Source organism: Marmota monax, unplaced genomic scaffold, assembly GCF_021218885.2.
Source record: "Marmota monax isolate L192 unplaced genomic scaffold, Marmota_monax_Labrador192_F-V1.1 WCK01_AAM20220418_F8-fsc00210, whole genome shotgun sequence".
Lineage (NCBI taxonomy): Eukaryota > Metazoa > Chordata > Mammalia > Rodentia > Sciuridae > Marmota > Marmota monax.
The window spans coordinates 2,721,222-2,744,574 of NW_026695248.1; the positions used below are offsets into that span (position 1 = coordinate 2,721,222).

Consider the following 23,353-nt stretch of genomic DNA (forward strand, 5'->3'; position numbering starts at 1 on the left):
CCTTTTGCTTCAGTGGGTTCACCAGGGGTAGGAACAGTAAGTGCTGATAGAAATCTTGCTTTCCAAAGAAACCAGGTGTCTGTAACTTGGCAATATCATAAAATATAGCTTATCCCATTTCTTTTTTATTTATTTGTTTTTTTAAAATATTTATTTTTTAGTTGGACACAATATCTTTATTTATTTAGTCTTTATGTGGTGCTGAGGATCGAACCCAGGGCCTCGCATGTGCTAGGCGAGCGCTCTACCGCTCAGCCACAACCCCAGCCCCTTTTTCCTTTTCTTGATGCAAATGAAGAAACGGCTCCTGGATTCCTTTCTCCTTCCACCAGTTCTGAAGGAATACGCCATCTTCTCTCCAGTTGACTAGAAAGTTCTCTTTCCGTATCCCTGTGCCTTTGGTTGAGGGAGGAGGGTGGGCCGAGAGTCTGTGGTTCTGCTGCCCTTTGTTCGTGAGAATCAAGAGTGTCGGGAAGGATTAGCTGCTTCTTGGGGTTCTCAGTACAGGGAATGCTGGTTCTGAAGCACAGGCTAATCCCTCTCTCATTCTTTGATCCTAATCCTGTCTCAACACTGAAAAAAAGGTTCAGGCAAGAGGGAGGAGTTGAAACATAAAAAAACCTTTGTGCAAAAGTAGATGTGTCCAGAGGGACAGTTTTTGCCATTTGCAAACAGATTATTTCTTCTAGTCCCCGCAGGAGAAGAAGAGGGAGATAGGGAGGTCTGTGGATGTGGACCAGCCACTGAGCCCATCCTGTCGGCACTTAACAAAGTCCTGTGGTAAGCCAGTAGAAGCTACAGAGGGGGACACGTACGTAGTAGCATTATCCTGTCCTCAGAGAGCTTTCAGATCTTGGGCCGGGTGCTGTGGGCGCTTACCTGGAATCCCAGCAGCTCCAGAGGCTGAGGCAGGAGGATCGAAAGTTCAAGGTCAGCCTCAGCAACTTAGTGAGGTCCTGAGCAACTTAGCAAGACCCTGTCTCCAAATAAAAAATAAATAGGGCTGGGGATGTGGCTCAGTGGTTAAGCGCCCCTGGCTTCAATCCCTAGTACCCGCCCCACCCCAAAATGTGTAAGCTGAGCCTTCTTAGCCAGTGTACACAGAGAAGGTAATATGGTGAAGAGGAAAGACTGATCTCATTTCGTTTCTATCTTGTCTTAGGATATAAATTCTGTAGGGATGAAAGGAAAGGGCTGTCCGTGAAAGCTGCAGACAACTGGCCGGGTTTCAGTCCTGGGCACGAGGGCCCCACAGGCAGGCGCTGGGCCTTGTGCAGCATACATTAATGCCCCCAGGTTGTGCTACATTGTGCTAATTTTGCTGGAATTTTCTTTCCTAAGCTAAAGATTGAATTTGCTGTACGTCTTCATAAACTCCTGCATGGGGTGGGGGTGGGGGTGAGGAATGGCAGTCACAATTCTTTGAGGCTTCCTCCTCGTTTGTTGTGATGGCGATTAAGGCAGCAGCAGGCATCACAAGAACAGGAGAGTAACAGGACACGCGATTTATTTATATTACCCTGTAATTTCCAGATGAGTGATTCTGTTCTCAAAACAAAGGGATAAGTAGAACTGTGCTTGCAGGCAGAATGCTAATTCTTCCCGTGGCCCAGTAAACAGCAGTATGGAAAAAGCGTCTCCCTTTTGCTGGGGCGTTTGGCTTTTACCCTGTTGGGGTCCATTGGTGGCTAAGAACTGTTGTCAGGGGAGAAATCCATGTCTGGCAGGCTTAGGAACTTGCTAATGTCTTAGCTCAGGGAGGGTGGGAGCTTGTCTGGGGGCATTCTGAGGCAGAGGGCCATTTACTAAAAACCCGTTCAATAATTTCAATACATTGAAAATGGATGAAGGATGGTCAGAAGGCCGCCATCTTGGAAATGCTGCCTTTCTTTAGAAAAAGCCAAAGGCTCCTTTTAGGATTTGGGTGATGGCTTCCTGAAGCTCGTGCTCCAGTTAAATGCTGCCAGTGTAACCGTTAACTAAGAATCACTGTGAAATTAGGCCAGCTTCCCATCGGGACCCAGACATTTTCTGATAAAGGTGGTTAAGAGTAAAGATGTTCCCATTACATCTCGGGAGCAAAGAACAGCCTCAGAGGCTCTCAGTCACCCCAAAACACGCTGCCAAGTCTCTGTAGGGGAAATATAGTGTTCCCCGAGTCCTCCTTGAGGTGAGGATGGCACCAGCCTGACCCATCCTGCCCTCCATGTGGAGACTTTTCTTCCAAACACCTACATGACATCTTCTTGCACCCAACTAATGTAGGGCTTTGAGCTCAGTGCTGTCCCCAAGCTCCAGTGCCTCCACTTGTGGGATGCTGCCTCAGTTATAGAAATGAGTGTGTGTGTTGTCCCTGGGACCCTGGCTGGGCATGGAAGGGGCCCGCACTGACCTTTAGTGGATCTGGCTTAAGTTTGGAGTTGCTCAAAATGTGTTCTGGGGAATGGCAACCCCAGGCCATACCCGCTTCTTTTGGAGAGTTTCAGGGCTCCTTAGCACAGGTAAAGATACTAAGACAGAAATTAGCAAATAAATGAAAATCTGTTCAATTTTATGCAACCCTGCCATTAAGAATTATCTGGAGGGGAAAAAAAAATAGTGATAACACAATCACCTACTTGGGGGTACTTGGGGGTCTGGGATTTGGGTTAATATGGAGTCCACCACGGTCCTGTTCCTTTCTGCATGTAGTTCTGCACGCTTTCCCTTGGAAGACCCTTTGACCCACATTGCCTGATGCAATAGATAGTGACTTCATTCCTATCATTTTTGTATATTTTCTTATAAAAAAAAAAAGAAATACCAAAGCAACATTTGAAAGTACATAAATGTTGAAAGAAGCAAACAAAGATCACTCAAAGTCACACCGACCTGAGGTGGTCACTATTTATATGTAGCTTGGTTCTCATATTTCCCCCTACATTTTCATCCAATTTGAACAGGAACGCTCTTATAAGCTCTTTGTTAATGTGGGTCAATAGGGTTTAATTTATCCCCCAGGAAAGCTCATCTTTCGTGGACAGGACTATCTTAATCTAGAGGATGCTTCAAATTTATCTCTGAGCCCTGTACACCACAGTTGCCTCTGCAGATGACGGAGACCACCTATTTGGTATCTTTCAACGCCACAAAAAAATGTAAGTCCCTTCTACTACAACCACTCCCTCCATCTCAGGCCCTGTGGACACTGCAAAAAAACGGCTCAGACTTAGTGCTGAGAAACCTCCTCTAAAAGTTCAGTTTGCTTAATTTATGAAGCTTAGGTTTGGGAGGTCTAGCCCTGTCCTTTCATCGGCATCCCATCCTACAACATGGAACTAGTTACCCCAGGTAAGAAATGCCAGAATTCCCAGTCTAGGCATCAGGGCATCTTTATAGTAGGCATCAACTATTCGGGGTCCCTGTTACTGTGTAATAGACCACCCCACCTTAAGGGATTCAAGCCATGGCATGCACCTGAGAGGGCACAGGACAAGCCTCCCAAGAGTTTTATAAACAGAGAAAACTGAAACTTATCCAGAAGTTGCTTCTTTGTGATATATTTTTTAAGAGTTAGCTCACACCAGAGTGGCACACTGATACCAAGGGGAAAAGAGCCTGCCCGGGTCATGTGTCATCTGTCCTGTCTTGCAAGAGCCACCCAGAACTGTGCTCCCTGGTACTCTTCCATAACTTCTGACCAGTTTACCCAGCTTTTCTGAAAAGGGGGCTTCTTTACAGTCCTGCACCAGGCTTGCAAAGTCTGTGCCCCCACCTTGAGATTCCTAGGGGTCTTTTACGAACCCACTAAAAAAATATATATGAAATGGTACATGGGGGTTCGGGATTTGGTTAAGATGGAGTCAGCCGGTTCCTCCTGTCCATCATGCTGAATGTGGTTATCTACCGATTGCACGGAACAGCTGCTTGTGGTTCATGAAGAATAAATAATAGCAGGCAGATTCTCCCCTCCAGTATCACCTAGACTAGATCCCGTGAAGCCCTGGGGCCCCAAAGTGGGTACCCGCAGAGAAGACCAGGAGAAGCCCCCGAGGACTGGCCTGCAAACTGGGAACAGGGTCTCCTGATGCTCAGATTGAGGTGAAATCTGTGTCTTTCATTTCTTTGTTTTTTCTTCTTTTTTGTTGTTCTTTTCTGCATTTATTCACACCTTGTAAGCAATCCTCTAGTAGAAGCAGCAATGGAGATTCTCGTGGAACCTCAACTGCTGAAGGAGGGGAACCTGTCTCTCTAATCAGGGAAGCTGTAGCTGCAATGGGGTTGAACGAAGGCCTGTTGCTTTTCTTCCCCTCTTTTTCTATTTTCCTCTTCTTTGGCCCCACATAAAGGTGTTAAATAGGCCTGGAATCCCAGCAGCTCAGGAGACTGAGGCAGGAGGATTGTGAGTTCAAAGCCAGCCTCACAATGATGAGGCCCTAAGCAACTCAGTGAGACTCTGTCTCTAAATAAAATCCAAAATAGGGCTGGGGATGTGGTTCAGTGGTGGAGTGCCCCTGAGTTCAACCCCTGGTATCCATCCCCACAAAAAAGAAGTGGGAGGCAAAGCAGAATAAATACAAAGCCAGGTGTTTGACCCAGGGAATGAGAAGGGAGCGCTGAGAGTCCAAAGAACTGGGCAGGTATTAACAGAAGAGGCGCCCAGGAAATAACCTCAAGCGGTTGTTTGTGAGTCCCCAGCTGCATACACATGGATCTGACCTTGAACACATAGCATAGACTTTTGGATCTGAACTTCAGGATGGACCATGACCCAGGTTCCCAGACTGGCCATGTAGGGCAGGTCTAAATAGGACCAGGGATCTCTCACCAGAAATCATGGACCCTTTCTAATAGAAGCACGCAACTTTTTAAAATGTCTCAAGAAAAGAACTGTGAACCCAGAATTCTATATCCAGCAAAAACATCCTTTGGGAATAAAGGCAAAATAAAAATATTCTCATATAAACTCCTTGTTAAGAGACCTGCTCTGAAGGAATTGTTAAAGACTTTCCAACAGAAGGGAAATGATACCAGATGAATATTTGGAATGGGAGGAATAAAGGAAAAGGATCAGAAATGATAAATATATGGCAAGATATATTCTAAAAATAGAATAATCTGATATACAGTCGATGTATGCATAGTGTATAAGGTAAATGCAGCATAAAAAGGGAAGGGAGACAAGAAGAACTATATAGAAAGAATAAAATTTCTATATTCCACTTGAAATGTTAATAATCTAAGTGGGTTGGGCACAGTGGTGGACGCCTGTAATCCCAGTGGCTCGGGAGGCCAAGGCAGGAGGATTGCAAGTTCAAAGCCAGCCTCAACAATTTAGTGAGGCCCCGAGCAACTTAGCGAGACCCTGTCTCAAAATACAAAGGGCTGGGGATGTGGCTCAGTGGTTAAGTACCCCTGGGTTCAATCCCTGGTACAAAAAGAAAAAGAAATAGACTAAGGGAATCTGAAAAAAAAACATTTTATAATATTACTCCTGGAGTTATTACTAAACTCTATACACAGAAATACACGGTAAATTAGATAAATTAAAAATAAAAACTAAAATAAAGCTTATCTAAACCAAAAGAAGGCAGGAAAGGAGAAATAGGAACCCCCCAAAAAACTAACAGAGAGTAAAAAAACAGAAAATAGCTTGTCAAATAGTAGTCTTATATCCAAACACATATATAATTACATTAAATGTAAATTATCTAAATATAGCCAACTAAATGACAGCATTTGTCAGAGTGGATTTTCTTAAAAATAATCTAAATATATGCAGTCATGAGACCACCACCTCAACTATGATGATATCGGTCGGTTAAAAGTAAAACTATGAAAAATGATATGCAACACAAACACTAATTCAAAGAAATCAATGGCTTTATTACCATCAAATGAAGTAGACTCAGAACAAAGAAAAGTTACCAGGAATAAAGAATGATATTACATAATGATAAAAAAAATCAATTTACCAAGAGAAAGTGATAATTCTTGGTGTACACACACTTCAAAATGACTTCAAAATACACGGTGCCCAATCTGAAGAACTAAGATGCATCTTTAGTGTGCTGCTCTTACTAACCGAACCTGTAGACCAAATCCCAGCAAGCATATAAATGAACTAGAAAATACCATCCACCAACAGAATCTGATTGACGTTTATAGACCACTCCTCCCAACAACATCAGAATACTCAGATTTTCAAATGCCTATTGGATACTTACTGGATAGACCATATAAATGTACAGACATCTCAATGAACCGAAATTAAATGAGAAACAGAAAGATAGCAGTAATAATGTCTCCAAAGCATGTAAATTGGACAGCAAATTTCTAAGTAATGCAAAGATCAAAGAGAAAGTCTCAAGAAATATTGGAAAATATTTTAACTAAATAAAATGAAAAGAGAACATTTCAAAATTTGTGAGTTGCAGCTAAATTAATGATTGGAGGGAAATATGCTGCATTAAATGTTCATGTTAGAAAAAAAGGAAAAATCTCAACTCAATAACTCAGCTTCTACCTTAAGAAAGTAGAAACAGAAGAGAAAAATAAACTCACAGCAAGAATCATAGATATAAGAGCAGAAATCAATATGAGTGAAAAACAGAAAAATCAATGAAATAAAAAGGTGGTTCTTTGAAAATATCAATAAAATTGATTAGTCTCTTTAGAGACAGACAAAGAAAAGACAAATCGACAATAACAAGAATAAAAGAGTGGATGTCACTGTACAACTCTCTGACATTAAAGAGACCATAAGGGAATACTGTCACTAACTGCATCCACATGACATTCAACAACTTAGATGAGATGGACCAGTTATTTAAAAACCATAAACTACCAAACTTACAAAAGATAAAATAGATAACCTAAAGAGTCCTATAACTAATAAAACTACCAAACTTACAAAAGATAAAATAGATATCCTAAAGAGTCCTATAACTAATAAATTTAATTTGTAGTTCAAAACATGAACAAGAAGTCTCCAGATCAGTTCATTGGTGAATTCTGCCAAATATTAAAAGAAGAAAGAGTCAAAGAAGACATACTCTCCAACTTGTCCTATGAGACCAGCATTACCCAAAGATGGTCTGAGAAAAGCAAACACAGAACAGCGTCCTTCATGAACATAGATGCAAAATTCCTCAAGAAAACTGTAGTAAATCGTTCCCACTATCAAGTGGAATTCATCCAGCAAGTGCTAGACTCTTTGATACCTGAAAACCAAGCAGTAATATCTACCTATCATGTTAGCTGGCCATAGAGGAGAAGCCTCCAGTTCATACCAATTGATGTAGGTGAAGGATTCAACAAAATCTAACATCATGTCGTAAGATAAAAATCAGTACTTAACTCAAGGTGGACCATAAATCTAAACATAAAATGTATAAACTCTCAATCTTAGGGAAAAAATAAAAACAATCTTTATGGCCTGAGGTTAGGCAAGGAATTCTGAGACATACCAAAAACATAATTCATAAGGGGAGGAAAAAAAAAACCCACATCTTGACCTGATCAAAATTTAAAACTTTCTCTGTGAAAGATTTTCTCAAGAGAACAGAGAGGCAAGATGTACTCTGGAAGAAAATATCTGACAAAGGACTTGTTTCCAGAATATATAAAGAACTCTCAAAGCTCAGCTGTAAGAAAACAAGCAACCTCATGTTAAAAGGAGCTAAGGATATGAGTGGATGCTTCTCCAAAGAGAATATCCCGATGGCAGAAAAGTCCCTGAGAAGATGTGCAGCATCACCAGCCAGCACAGAAATACAGTTGAAAACCCCAGACAGATGCCACTGCATGGTTCTTAGATTAGCTGAAGGTCAAGCACAGACAACACCAAATCCCCTTGGGCATGTGCAGCCTCTGGGTCATTCTTACATTGCTGTCAAATGTCATGGTCACTCTAGAAAACAGCTCGGCAGTTTCTTATAGAACTAAACATACAGTTTCCATATGACCTACCCCTTCCTACTCCTGGATTATTAACTTCAGAAAACTGAAAATATAGTCACTTGAAAACTTGTCCATAAATGTTTATAGCAGCTCCATTCATTATTCCTAGTGACCTAAACGATCTAAACATGCTTCAGTGGGTGGATGGAAAAACCAGTTGTGGGCATATTCATAATCATAGAAAATGACTTGGTGCTGGGTGCAGCAGTAATCCTAGTGACTAGGGAAGCTGAGGCAGGAGGATCGCTAGTTCAAAGCCAGCCTCAGCATTTTAGTGAGGTCCTAAGTTACTCAAACCCCAATGCTAATCAAAGTAACTGGCATTACTTTTGCTAGACCACTGAGACTCCTCTGTCTAGGACTGTCCCTGATCCCAGGAGTTGGTGGGGACACTTAGTGCGACCCTGTCTCAAAATAAAAAGGGCTGAGGATGTGGCTCAGTGGTCAAGATCCCTGGGTTCAATCCTTGGTACAAAAAAAAAAAAATTAGAAAACTATCTTGGCAATAGAAAGACACAGGGGTAGACACAGTGACTTGGATGACTCTCAAGAGCATGATGCTGGATAGAAGAAGCCAAGCTCTCCAAGTTTCATGCTGCACAATTGTATTTATCTGACACTCTTGAAGAGAATACAGATGTGCCTCAACTTATGATGTATTACATCTCAATAAACCCTGGGTAAATTGGAAATATCCCATGCACGCAGTACTCCTAAGCAACTGAACATCCGGGTTCAGCCAATGTGTGCTGTAGAGCATGGGTGGTTTTCCTCGTGAACACAGGGCTCCCTGGGAGCTGCAGCCTGCTGCCACTGTCCAGCATCAAGACAGTGATTCTTGCCACTCACCAGGAAAAGATCAAAATCGAAAGCTCACAGTATAGTTTCCACTGAAATCTATATCGTTTTTACACCGTCTTATGAAAACTCAGAAGTCAGACCATCTTAGTTGGGACCCACCTCTATAGAGATGGAGAACAGAATAGCACTTGACAGGGTCTACGGAACAGGGGACGTGGGGGCGTTTGGAGGGAACCATTCTGTCTTGATTATGATGGTGGTCACGTGAGTTGATGCACATGCTCAAGTGTGCAGAACTGTGCCTGGAAGAAAAACTCAAGTTTCCTGTGTGTTAATTTCAAGAACAAAATACTTAAAGGATCCACCTTCCTTTTCTTGCCCACCCTCCTCTGACTTTGTCACATGTCTCCATATCTGATCAAAAGCGACCACCCAGATTTTCCTTTAAAGTAAAATACTTTAAGTATTTCTGTGCCTTGTGCACAGAAAGTGCTAATCAAAGTAACTGGTGTTACTTTTGCTAAACCAGTGAGACTCCTCTGTCTAGGACTGTCCCTGCTCCCAGGAGTTGGTGGGGACACTGGGCACAGAGTACTGTCATGTTCTTGGGCCGAGGATCCTCATCAGTCTTTTTTGACCCTGCCCACTTCCTCTGGGTTGGGTTCCTCTCCCCTCTCTCCTGGTGCTCTGACCAGATTTCCTCCTTAGGTGACCATCAACACCCTGCACAGACTCATCCAAAGGCCCCAGCTGCATTGCTAGGTCCCATTTAAGGCTCCGCTGTAGTAAGAACTTGAATGTCTCCCAAAGGTCCATGTGTTAAAGCCGTGGTCCCCAAGGTGGTGCTACTGGAAGCTCTAAGAGTGGAACCTAGGGTGAGATCTTCATCAGTGGGGCTGCGCCCTTGAAGGGGATACTGAGACCCCAGCCCTTCCTCTTTCTCTTCTGCTTCCTAGCTAGAAAACAAGTGATCTTTTCCCACCACATGCCCCCACCATGAGGTGCTGCCTCACCACAGGTCCAAAGCATTGATCGTGAACTGGAACCTCCAAAACTGTGAGCCACAATAAACCTTTTTTCTTAATAATTTAATGACCTCAGGTAGTTTGTTGAAGTGATAGAAAGCTGACTAACGCAGGCTCTGGGATCCACTTCACTTTTCTTGCCTACCCTCCTCTGACTTTGTCACATGTCTCCATATCCTATCAAACACGACCACCCAGATTTTCCTTGGGCTCTCCTTTCTACCACCTGCCCACATACCCTCTTGAGACATTTTCAATTTGCCAGCCCCTCTCTGAAGACTTCCTTTTCCACCCCAGGGGTTCTCCCCATCCTTTGGAACTACCTTGGCCATTTGTTTGAGCTTCTCACCTAGTTTGAACCGCATGGCACCTTGGATAAGAGCTACAGATAGGTGACTCCAATCTCTTCCTCTAGACCCTGAGCTTGTTTTCGCCGGCCACCAGTACCTATTTGTTTATGCCTCCTCCATATTGATGGAGTGCCTTGTGCACAGAAAGCGCTAATCAAGGAACATAGAACAAAGAATATTCTTTCCCCTTCTAATTGTTAAGTTCTGGGGAACCCTCCTGTCAAATATCTAAGATGGCTCTGTAGGAGGGTCCCTTAGTCCATTTTGCTATAATAAAACACCTGAGGCTGAGTACTTTAAAAGATAGAAGACTTTTGCTGGGCTAACAATTCTGGAGGTCCAAGAGTATGGCATTAAGCTCTGATGATGGCCTCCCGGTGAACGGCATCACATATCAGAGTATGTGCATAGGAGAGAGGGGTCACATAATCAGCGATGAAGCAAGAGAGTGGGCCAGGAGGGCCAAACTTGCCTTACACAACCTGTTCTGTTGGTAACTTATCCACTCCCACGCCAGGTGTTAATCCCTTCCTGGGTTAGTCCCCCCCCCACCTGTATATCACCCCCTAGGCCCCGCCTCTTAAAGGTTCAGCCACCCCTCAATACCATCACACTGGGGACCAGCTTCCAGCCCATAAGCCAGTGGGGGACAAATGATATCCAAACCATAGTGGGGGTGTTGTGGGATGGGAGATATTAGTCAAAAGAGGTGAGGTTTCAGTTAGGAGGAGTCAGTCTCTGAGACCTAGCGCCCAGCACAGTGACGATATTAATGATAACATAGTGTTCATTTTAAAATAAACACTATGAGAGGAGCTTTACCTGTCTGGTTGCCAAGGTGGGAGACCAACGTGGCAGGTTCTACTCTGACTCCTTGTGCCCACCTGGGATCTGGCACCAGCCACTTGTGCTCATTTCCTGCTACCTCCTTCCCCAGTGGGGAGCACCGACACCCTCAACCTGTTTATGAGCAGCGCCATTTGGGGCAGGGTGTGTGTTTCAGGGCTATGAGTTCAGGCAGCCAGGATTAGCCACTCTGGGCTCTGGGCTCCCAGAACACTGCCTGCCTGGCTCTGATGAAAGAAACTAATACAGGCAGGCGTAGCTTAAGGAGCAACGTAGGCTTGGAGCAATGCGTCAGGGTGATTTTGTTGCTGTGTGTACATCACAGAGTGTACTAACAAACCTAGATGGCGCGGCCTCCTATGCCCCGCGGCTGTTGGTGTATACATAGATACACACATAGAGATGTGGTATAGTGGATGCTCCTGGGGCCACAATGAGCAAACAACATGAAAAAAAAATCAAGCATGAGAAAACAATACGGTCAATAGACACAGTGAGCCGGGCACAGTGGCGCACACCTATAATCCCAGCAGCTCTGGAGGCTGAGGCCCGAGGATCAGGAGTTCAAAGCCAGCCTCAATTAAAGTGAGGCCTTAAGCAACTCAGCAAGACCCTGTCTCTAAGTAAAATACAAAATAGGGCTGGGATGTGGCTCAGTGGTCAAATCTCAGCAAACCCTACCTGTTTGTCACAGGGTACTGGGGTCCCTGCTATTAAATGTCCTCATGCTGAGAGAAGCTTTACCTGTCTGGTTGCCAAGGTAGGAGACGAGTGTGGCAGGTTCTACTCTGACTCCTTTGCCCACCTGGGATCTGACACTGGCCACTTGTGCCCATGTGTCCTTGTCTGAGAATGCACTCTATGAGGATGATCAAAGGTACGGAACAGGGAATACATACACTGGGAAATAGCCCCTTGTTATCACAGTCTAGTGTCATGTGCTGTAGGTGTGTTTACACCAGCGTTGCCCCAGGAGGGAATGACGTGTTGGGCTGTGATTTTACAATGTCACTAGGCAGTAGGGATTTTCAGCCTCATTCCAACCTTGGACCATTGTCTATTCCATCTATTGTTGACCACAGTGTTGTCCTGTGTCATGTGACTGTAGTGACGCACCACAGAAGTACCCAGAAAATGGTAGCTGTGTAACCCCAGCTTCCCAAGAGGTCCAAAGGTGAACACTATAGGAAAAGATAACCTGTGGCCTTTTGAGCCCTACATTCAAAAATCAAAGGGTGAGGGCTGGGGTTGGGGCTCAGCAGTGGAGCGCTTGCCTAGCACACGCAAGGCACTGGATTCCACCCTCCGTGCCACATATAGATAAATGAATGAATGAATGAATGAGTAGATAGATAGATAAATAGGTAGCTAGATAGCTGAATGGATAAATGAAAGAGTGAGGTTTATAAAGGTGTGTATTTAGCACCCAGAGACACCCCCCCCTTCATCCTGCCTTCTTTTTTCTCTCTCCCTTTTTCTCTCTTTTCTTAAATTCAGTGATTAGCTGAACAACCCAATTTAAAAACAGGGCGTATGAGCCAACATCTCACAAAAAGAGATGCGGGACTGGCCAGTAAGCATATCCCCAGATGCCCATCATCACTCGTCATCAGAAAAAAGGGAAATCCAAATTTACCAAAGGGTAAATTCAAACCACAATAAGCTACCCTTGGTGTGGAGCTCAATGGCAGAGCTTGTGTCTAGGGAGTGCGAGCCCCTGGCTTTCAGCCCCCTGCACTGCAAAAACAAAGCGAACAGCAACAATGACACTTTGGTGGCTAAGGTAAAATTAAAAAAAAAAAAAATGACTGCCAATCCCAAGTGTTGGCAATGATTGTAGCACCTGGGACCCAGGGTGCAGCCAACATTGTGAAAAGGTGAGGCAGTGTGTTGTAAGTCAGTCATTAACCGTATGACTCTGCAAGTTCATGCCTCTGTACCCAAATAGTCAGAACAGCATTATTCTTAACACCCCCAAACTGCAAACAGCCCAAACGTTACAGCATATTCATACCCAGATGGAATCCTAGTGGGCAGAAAAGGGAATGAAATATCAATACGTGCAGCAACATGAATCAACCTCAAAAACTTTACGCTAAATGAAGGTCACACACTGTACACCGTCTGGGGTTGGGGGAAGTAAACGATAATCAAGTGCTTTTTAGGATGGAGAATTGTATAGCTTGGTTTGCTGGCAGTTACACAATTTCCCCAGTTCATCAAACTGTGCACTTAAAGTGGATGAATTTTATGGATCACAAATAATAATGCCTTTTCAAAAAAAAAAAAAAAAAATTCCAGAGGCCAGCTGTTGCAGGTCTTTCAACCTGTGGCCCCCCCGGGGCCTGGGTGTGAGAGAGCTCCTAATTGGGAACAAGGTCATCCCAGGCACCTGGGTTTCTCTTGCCTCGGAGCGGGGGATCCAGCTGACACTCACCAATTTCCAGGGGGTGACAGTACGTCCCAGGCAGAGGCTGAGGGGAAACGAGCTAGTGTTTCTGTCACTAATGATATGAGCCTTCATCGGATTCCCTGCCAGGCCACGTTCGCCGTCACTGCACCCATTGAAGAAGAGAACAGAGCGGTAACGAGCCGGGTGTCGTCGGCTCGCAAATAATTTATAATGGGCAAACTAGGACAGGAACGGAGCTTTTTTTGGCTAAGAAAGTTGCATGTCATTCTTTAAAATCTAGGCCAAAAAATTATTTATAATGCATAGACAGTCACTCAGAAAGTGAAAGGGTCCCTTTCTTCTCTCCCCTCTGTTTGAACACGCTGCCTTTTACCCTGAACCATCACTGAGGTACGTGGGCATCTTCCTGCCACCCGTCTGTGATAGGAGAGGACCCACAGAAAGACAGAGGGTGAGACCTTTGTAGCAGTCCCTGAGTCCTCAAGCCAACAACGACAGGAAGGAGGGGAAGAGAGAAAGGCCCTTGGGAAGACCAATGGCCACGTGCTCTCGAGGTGCTGGGCTTTGAAGACGGGTCAGCAGGTGTACCATGCACAACAGCTTCTCCATCCGTTTTCTGTCTGGGGTACACCTGGGAGGGGTGGGGGACAGCTCTCCCAGCCCAGATGGCTCCAGGACACTCAGACTGTTAAGGGAGGGGCTTTGGTGAGTTGCTGAGGATCAAGACCCTCAAGCGGCAGTGTCGCCGGCTCCCGCAGGGGAAGGCCTTCCCCATGGGGTACTCATTGGTCCAATGTCTTTTTTTGGGGGGAGGGAACAGCCCCAGAGCCCTGATCCCTGTTCTGATTTCTGTGGCGGTTAGGATTCCTCAGAGATGGCTTGGTGGTTCAGCAAAGTCCCCTCCTCCCCCCAAAACGAGCCCACTTCTCTGTCACCTCTTCTCTAGGTGTCCCAGAGTGCACTGTCCTGTTATTTAAGTAGATCTCATCTCTTGGAGTAGTTTGAGGTTCCACAGCAAAAGTGAATGGAAGACACGGAGAGCTCCCTGATCCCCCGCCCCACTGTTGACCCCCCCACCGGAATGATGAACGCGGTTGAGCCTCCTAACCCCAAAGTCGATAGTTCACGGAGGGTCGGCTCTTGGTTGGTAGGTTGAGGACAGGTGTTAGATGGCATGTGCCCACCGCTGCAATCTCGTACAGGGGAGTTTCGCTGCCCTAAAAATCCTCTGTGCTCTGCGTACTCATCCCTCCCTAAGACCCGCGGCAATGGCTGAGCATTTCCCTGTCGTCATAGTTCTGCCTTTTGCAGAATGTCACAGAGCTGGAATCCCACACTCGGAGGCTTTTTGAGACTAGCTCCTTCGACTTGGTGATGTGCACCTGAGTCTCCTCCGCGTCCTTTTAAACAGGGGTCTGGTCGCAGCAGATTGCCAGCCACACTCAGTGCCAGTCGTAGGTGGGCGCTGGATCACGGCTCACGCACCATCGGGCAAACCCTGTCTCTCCAACAGGGTGCCGAGAGAAGCTTCCCAGGCAGGAGCCGGGATGTGTGCCCTGGGTGGTCCACTCGGGACACCTGGCCACCCCGCATGACTTGGCACCAGGATGGGTGCTCTGGGTTGGAGGGGACACAGCTCGAGCCTGAAGAAGGGCTCTCAGAGTGAGTTTCCCCAGCAGCCGCCATCCAGGTGGACAGTGCACGGCTCGCCCTCCGAATCTCGGGGCTCTGTGAGGCCAGCCCGGCAGCCTCTGGCCCTGTGCTGGTGGGGTAGGTTGGGGACGTGAGTCAGAGCTTACTTATTAGTAACACTGTCTCTCTTTGTAGCCAAGAGTCTAGCAAAACAGTTTTCTCTCCCCATTACTCAGCTCTGAAATGTGGCTCAGGAGACCTTCCCGAAGGAGTTTTGGATGAGACGATCTGATAGACAGTCCTCCCGTTTCGTAAGCCTCTGTGAGGTGGAACGTTCTGGTAACCCGTGCCTTGTGGTGTTTCTAGAGCCTCTCGAAACAAGTCTGAGAAGAAACGTCGGGACCAGTTCAATGTTCTCATCAAAGAGCTCAGCTCCATGCTTCCTGGCAACACGCGGAAAATGGACAAGACCACCGTGCTGGAAAAGGTCATCGGGTTTCTGCAGAAACACAATGGTAAAGGTTGTGCTTCTTTCCGTTTCCCCCCCCTCCGCCCCACCTCGTCCTTTCCAGGGGGGTGATGACCTCCGCAGGCAGGTCCTTCTGGGTAGGATCAGCTGTCTCTCCCAGGATAGGTCACCCCACCAGGCACAGGCTTCCCTGACCAGCAAGTTAGGAGAGGACTCACCTCCCAGACTGCGTCATCATTCAGAGGACAGATCCCAGTGCAGCCTGACGGGTGGCACCCAGCCCCAGGGGGTGGCTTCACAGTGGGTACATCTTCATCAGAAATCCCTGGAGCAGGCAAGTCTCAAAGGTCAAGAGAGAGAAGCTTCCCAGTGGCTGCCCCTCGCTGCCCACCTCTGCTTTCCCCAAATGCAACCTGTTTGAAGTTCCTCTATCAGAGGTCAGTTTTGCCTCTTGCGATCTTATTCATGTGGAATCATGAGTTATGTACATAAAGCTTCTGCGATTTTTCTCATAGTCTTCCAGTGTCTTGCTAGTTTATTTTCACTGCAGAGAACATGAAGTTACCCCTCGAAGCCACGCTTGAGCCTGTGTTTCCTTCGTATCATCCTCTTTGTCCCTCAAACCCTTTCACCCCTTACGCCTGGTCACGCCTACCTGCCACTCACCTTGGATAGGACCCCCCCAAAAAAGTCATAGAATAGATGAGATGGTTTGGTAGGTATTCGCAAGCCAGAGGAGCAGAATTCTTTGTGCTTTAACCATGACACCAAACATAATAAAGTCAAAAGTGTCAGAATTATTGAGGAAGTAATTACAGTCCTGTGCTTAAAGGAATGTTCCTCTCCCACTGAACCTTTTGTTAGACAAGATGATTTCACGGAAGAGGGCATCGCGGGGACATCGGAAAGTTTCATTGTCCTTGTTATTCTTTTATGATTTCCTTGAAAATTATTTATACCTATTAAAAATGTGACAGTGATGACCTATCCCCTTCATTGTGTTTTTTTGAAACTGCCCAGGGGCAAGCAAAGAACATGTTAATTGCTTTTTGTGAAAAGTCAGGGAAGATCAATCAAGCAGGATTAGAATGGAGTGTTCTAGCAGTCTTCAATTTGCCCCGATAATTTAATCAGAATGGTTATATTTCCTAAATAATGGTTTAGCCAAGTGAAATAGCAGGTTGTTTTGATGCCAAGATATTTTGTACAAATTACTCAAACTAGGTCAGTGCCACTGAGAAGCAGGACAGCTGTTAAATAGGACAGCTGGGATCAAGTTCATCAGTGTAACATTCATGCCGGGCTCTGTCCTCTGTGGAATTACGGAATGGCCCAATCTGGGCCCTGGAAGGACAGGTCTGCAGAAAGCAAGCTCCTAACCCAGGAAGTGCCTGTCTACTCTCACTTTTTTTTTGTTTTTTCATAAAACGAAGGCCTTCTCCTACTTAAATGATCACTCCAGGATCTCACTTGTCTCTGTGATTCATTCATATTCAAAAGAAAGCAAAAAAGAAAAAAAAATCCACAGCAGATTTTGTGCAGAAATAGAGTTACTGGACCAAAATTTGGTTTAAAGCAAAAAAAAAAAAAACACAAATGCCAATCGCCTTCTGTATCATCCACATAGACTTGGCCTCCACAGGCACAGGCAACAGGGTGGAGAAGAATGATCCTGGCATTTCTCCAGAGCTCCCTGGGAGCCACCCACTGTGCCAGGGGCTTTGCGGGAGGTCACCTCTCTAAACCTCACAAGAGCACTGAGCTTGTCCCATTGCACAAACAAAGCCACTGAGGCCCATGAGGGTAAGTCACTCATCCAAGTCAGACAGCCAGTGACATGCGGAATGCAAACCCAACAGCCCATCTGCAGAGCCCTGTTTTTAACACCAGTTTCTGCAGCTTCCCCGGCAGGGGTGATATGTGGGGCTCTTGGACCGATTTCTATTATAGCTGCACTGTAGCTGTTCATGAATGTGTCCATGGAGTCCGCAGCTCAGTACATCAGACTCTCTGGCTGTGTGCTAAAGCCAACTTGTGCTTTAAGAGAGGATTGCTAAATTTTCAGGAGTTTTGCAAACCAGTGCACATCAAGTTGGTCATTGACATCAGCGTCGGTAGGAATATTTACCCAGAAATGGGCAGACCTCCCAGATCCGGCATTTTTCTTGCGGGTGGGAAGCCTTCCACCAGCAGAGTGCTGCGGAAGACTCGGGGCATTAAGTATCTTCAGAGCTTCCAGTGTTATTCTAGTGTGCAGACGGCGCTGAGAAGGGTGGGTTCAGACACGCTTTCTGCCTTCTGGCTCAAGGGAGACCACAGGGCAAGTGAGGGGAGATGATGAGGTCCAGGGAGTCGCTGTTATTATCTCAAGCAGCCCCGTCTTCTCAACTTGGGAAATAGACCTTGATCCTGGAATGCACATTTATTCTTTTTGAAGTGATCCAAATCCAAAGACTCTGACCATGTTTCTTTGTATGGAGATTTTGTGTCAATGGCATCTCTCATAAGAAGAGAAAACCCTAGATCATGTGGTTAACAGGGGTTGTTGTATATCCTTATCGCCCTCCATCTGGATGCCTGTTCTGCAGGGCCAGGCTGGCTCACGCCTCATCCTCTTCCTGTGTGAGTCCCAAGCTGATCAAATGTGATTTTGTCCCAACTCCTGTTCCTTGAATCTCCCGTGTCCCTACCTTCATGGATAGGGGCGGGCTAGGGTGGTTGAGGAAGGCTGTACAACAAGGAGAAATGTCCCTTGGACAGAGTGATATTGACCCACCCCTGCAGTTGGGTTACTGCCCCATTTTCCAGACTTTTCTTTGACCACACACAGAGCAAAGAATTACTATTCCTTGTTCTGACATCCAGGCAATCATTGGGAGGAGAACATTCTCTCACTGCAAGTTATACCAGAGTAGAATTTGGGGACCTAGCTGTTCATCACAAAGTTTTCCTCTAAAAATGCCCCCCTGAGGAGTTTTGCTCTCCTCTCTGTTTTGAAACACTTTGATCATACCCTTTGCTAATCCTGCCCTACCACCTGCAGCTTCTGATATTAAGCATATTAAGAGCCACTGGAGACAGGATTTGAACCCTGAGTTCTATTTCCCAGTATAACATTTTTTAGTCGCTTTGGGGCATCTTACCTAATTTATGTGTTTTTTTTTAAATATGCTATGAATCAAGCTTTAACTCTCAAGGACTATAATCAAATAGTTGAGATACAAAGTGAATGAAATGGCTACTTTCAATATTATTATGCTGGTGTCAAGAAAATATCCAGTCTTATGGGACGATCTGAAGATTTCCTATGTCAAAGCCAAGGGTCTTTTCTTTTCCTTCACCATTACATTATGATCCTCTGTCTATATAAAATCAGGGCTGCCAGAAAGACTCTTCTCCATTCAATCTACAGTTTGATCCCAGTGGTTAGAAGAGATTTTTAGATGAGTGTATGTCTCGGAGAGAAGGGAGTGGGCATGTTGGGGGTCCTAGTCTTATAAGTGTTCAAACTTGGCGTTCATTTGTGTGAAGACCTACAGGCTTCAGTTCTCTCCCTTGCCTTGGCTGAGACCCCAGGACAAACTCTGGCCAAGATTTCTGTGTAGTGCCCTGCCTCTGCTTTCCAGTATGCCATTTACCTCATTCATCATGGCACCCAGCACTGTGAGGTACCAAGCACACTGACCCTCCCAAGAGTCTCATGTGTAACTCAGCCCTGCTCATGCTCCTTATTTGTGAGTAACTGCTGGAATTCATTCAGGTTCATTCATTCAGATGACAGAATCCATTCCCAATTCTCCAGGCAAGAGACATTTCCAAAAGCATAGATGCAGGGGCAGGGGACCTAGCTCAGTAGCAGAGCATGTGATTAGCATGTGCAAAGCCCTCATTCACTCCCAAGCACTGATAAAAAGAAAAAAGTGCAAAAGAGAGAACCTTGAAATCTTTCCTAATTAACAGTGGAGAGATTATCTGCCTGAACAATTGCATTGTCCAGGAAGTGGTTCAACAGGTTCGTTTTATTCTCGGAGGTCTGAGAATATGTTCTTAGACTTTTCTAAACAAAAAAAATAATAATCTCTAAAGAGACTTCATGCCACATAAAATGTTGGTTCGAGATATTGAATAGTGACGCAGACCTGTAATCCTAGCAGCTCAGGAGGCTGAAGCAGGAGGATTGTGAGTTCAAAGCCAGCCTCAACAACAGTGAGGCACTAAGCAACTCAGCAAGACCCTGTCTCTAAATAAAATACAAAATAGGGCTGGAGGTGTGGCTAAGTGGCCAAGTGCCCCTGACTTCAATCCCTGGTACCCACCCCCCCCCAAAAAAAAGATGTTGAATAAATGGAAAGAAAAGCAAACAGATATAGTATCACATTTGCTCTATGATAGGCTTATCAGAGATCATTTAATAATAGAATGAGCCATTTTTTTTTCAAAAGTATTTTAGAAAGCTAGAATATTTAAGGAGTCCTGTGTACGTCAATGATTGTGGGTTGACAAATGTGAATAATGCCTTCAGTGCAAGATAGTTACATGAGACGGGTAAACTATAGATGAAGACAAAAAGATTTTGAAAAGAATAATTTCAGGCCTTAAAAGCGACTAAGTAATGTGCATATGTGTGGCACAGTACAGTTCAGCAAGAGCAATGCTGAAAAATCTGTCATCTGTGTAACACTGTGGGTTATTTACTAGAAGCCTAAGATGCTTCCAGAAATCCGTGGGGGTTATTTGTGGTTGTTTTTGTTATTTTATTGAATGTTCTGTTGTGTTTGCGGTACTGGGGATCAAACCCAGGTCTTCACACGGGCAAAGCATGCTGTACCGACCCTTGAAATTTTAAAAATCCCAGCTCTCTGGACTGTGTGCTTTGCCTTGACCACAGAAAGCAGCTTCAGGAGGTGGGCCACCACCCCAGTCCCCTTGCATTGGTAGGCGGCAACGACCTGATTCTAGTCCTCAGTGATGACGCTTTGTCACATTAGAAATTCAAGGGCATTGTGACCTCTGCAAGCAGCAGACATGACACCCATGCAGAGGGTGGGCTCCTCTTCCCCTCCGCCTCATTGGAGGGGGAGGAGAACATCAAAAGTGCTTTTAGGCCCCTAACATCTAAGTTCCCAGTCCTTGTAAATCGTATTTCCTGATATTTGCTGTTTAAATTAAATTATAAAGAAATTTACCCAAAATGACATAGAAATAACAGGTGTTTCATTTGTGAATTCCAATTTCTGGGTGCCGATGAACATAAAAGCTTATTTGTGTGTGTATGTGTGTGTTTTTTAGAAGTCTCAGCACAAACGGAAATCTGTGACATTCAGCAAGACTGGAAGCCTTCATTCCTCAGTAATGAAGAATTCACTCAGCTGATGTTGGAGGTGAAATGCACTTTCAAATTAGCTTAATCTGTTACAGCTTAAACTACTCGTTCCTGCTAAGCCCCTCTACCCCAAGAAGGAAGCTCTTCTTGACCCTGGAAAGAGGTCTTGAGATAGATACTGTCCTGGGTGTCAGCCTGTTATGCTTTATGTTTTGGCTACGGAGTTGGGCAAAATAAGCAAGAATTTCCAAAATGAATGTTAATGTGTCCTATCCCACCGTGCCTGTAGGGCGGGTCCCCTCACCCAGTGCAGGGGGTGGGGTTGGAGGTAGGGAGAGAAGGGAAGGAGAGAGGGAAGATCACAACATCTGGCATCTATCATTGGACTCAGAGGGTCTTTTCTCTAAAATGCAATGATGGTGTGTGTGTTTTTTTTTCCCCTTAGTAGAAACACTTGGCAAATTAAATTCTTCTTTTAATGTGTTATGCTTTTACCTTGAGCTCCTATGACACCAGGGTGGCATGTTTCTATGTCAACCACAGTGTCCCTGCACTTTCCACCCAACCCACGCCCTTTCTGTGCTAAGATGCCCAAGTTCCTTCTTCTGGACTGGGGGCCGGTTCGCCTGCAGGGCTTTTGTGCCAACCTGGCCAAGCTGAGTGTCCCTCTGCACCTATGTGTATTTACGGATGGGTGAAAGTCCATGGGACCCACGAGATCGGACTCTACAAAGCGCCTGGCATCGTGCGTGACTTCCAGCCTCGGGAGGGAGAAGACTGAGACCACACAAATATGGCCACCAGGGCAGAGAAAACCTCCAACGTGGTCTCTCCAGGCCCTTGACCCAGGAGAAGGAGGACAGGCAAGTTCAGCGAAAGGAAGTTCGTCCCTGGCTCTGTGCCCACATGTGGTTCCTGGCAGGGTTTTCGGAAAGTGGCTTCTTGGGATAAATCTTTCTTTATCTCATCTGTGTGCCTATATAAGACTGATAAACTTGAATTTACATAGATTAGCTATGCAGAAAACAGAAAGTACTGGAATAAGAAAATGCCAGAATAAAGATGTCCAAATATTATGAAATATGAAAGCATTAATGAACATTTGCCTAAAACGAAAGATACTTAACTCTACATGGGAACTATATTTAAAGAAAATACAGAACTTTCTACAGAAGCAATGCATTTTAAGTATGTTAAATTTAAAGCAACTTGTGAAATATAATGTTGAATTAATGTATCATTATGCTACTTTACATACATCGATTTCTCTCTTAATTCTTATGGAAAAGTAGTTAAAACATAAGAACCCTCTTGCATCAGCCACTTTTTTAAGAGTCTGTAGCACAAACGTCGTTTTGCTTTTTCCAGTGAGTTTCAAGGTGTCGAAAGAATTTGAGACAACAAGGTTTGTATTAAGTTAAAAATAAATGTGGGGGTCTGCAATGCAGGACTAAGGTTGAAGAGACTGGAATTTCTAGGAAAAGATTTTACATGGGGACAGGTAGTCTTTATGCACTTTATGCACCTGTTCCCAGGACAGACCACAGACTCCCTGGAGTGGATGGAAAGGAAGACACAGGAACGAAGGGGTCTGCGATCCAGCCCGCATAACCAGAGGGCCTCCACCCGTGTAACCAGGGCGGGAGGCTGCAAGCTAGCACTTCTGGTTTATCTCTGCCTGTGTCCACCTTCTACTGCAACCTGCTACTCTGTCTTCCACCTTCCCCTTCCTGGTGTCCTGAGCCCCTGGCCCTGCAGTGGATCCCCTCTTGGGTGACATCCTCATCTCCCACTGGGCAGCTTCTTCACTGAGAGGATCTCTCTCCAGATGCACATCCCTCTGCTCTTTTTGGAGACACGAGGAATCCGGCATCCAGGCTTGATCCCTTTTCCATTTTTTTTTCCCCACTGAGGACAGAACCTAGGAGAGAAACTGCCGTGCCCCCAGGTGCCCTCTGGGTGTGAATCCCTCTTTTCTCCTGCCTTCTTTTCAAAAGGCACACAGCCAGGCTCCGGGAGGACTCTCACAGCGGTGAAGTTTGAAAGATCAAAAATCACCCGGGTTGCAGAGCAGTGCCCTGGTGGAGTGTAAGCTGGGAAGACCGAGGCCCCAAGCTCCTTTGCAAGTTGACTCAAAAGGAGAGAAGGCGCTTGTTGACCAGGGACCTGGAAGTGGGTGGTATTTCCGTGTTCTATTCAGAAGAGCTGAATCTTTCTTCTTCGCCCAGAGGTTGTCCCAGAGAACTCAGGGAATGTTCCATCAGATTTAGGAACTAACAGAAAGACGGGGTTTCCTTTCTCTCTGGTGTGTTTCAGGTATAAAAGTCTGGGCCCTTTTCATCATGTCCCTGTGAGAATCAACTTTATCTGGACAGGTGCACGCCACTGTGCGGTCACTTGCTGTTGAATCGCCTTGGTAGTGGGACTTCCAAAGCTGTGGCAAACATTCTCATTGCAGTGACAGTGACTCATGCTGTTCTTGTAGATTTGATGGGAAATGCCAAGGAGCTGATGAAAGTGATCCCCCGTCCATAAATACCTTCTGCTTTTTAA

General features: G+C 45.4%; 1 protein-coding gene across 5 annotated transcripts in view; it reads left to right on the top strand.

Annotated features, from left to right (window-relative positions):
• The window catches only part of Npas2 (neuronal PAS domain protein 2), a 157,920-nt gene that overhangs the window by 81,648 nt on the left and 52,919 nt on the right, over positions 1-23,353 (top strand). For 3 of the 5 annotated variants that reach the window (XM_046440345.1, XM_046440349.1, XM_046440348.1), the window contains exons 3-4: positions 15,375-15,523; positions 20,767-20,858. In XM_046440345.1, the coding sequence (XP_046296301.1) occupies positions 15,375-15,523; positions 20,767-20,858 (241 nt within the window). Of the gene's footprint in view, positions 1-15,374; positions 15,530-20,766; positions 20,859-23,353 lie in introns of all 5 variants that reach the window. The other 2 variants (XM_058578316.1, XM_058578315.1) reach the window with 1 other exon arrangement.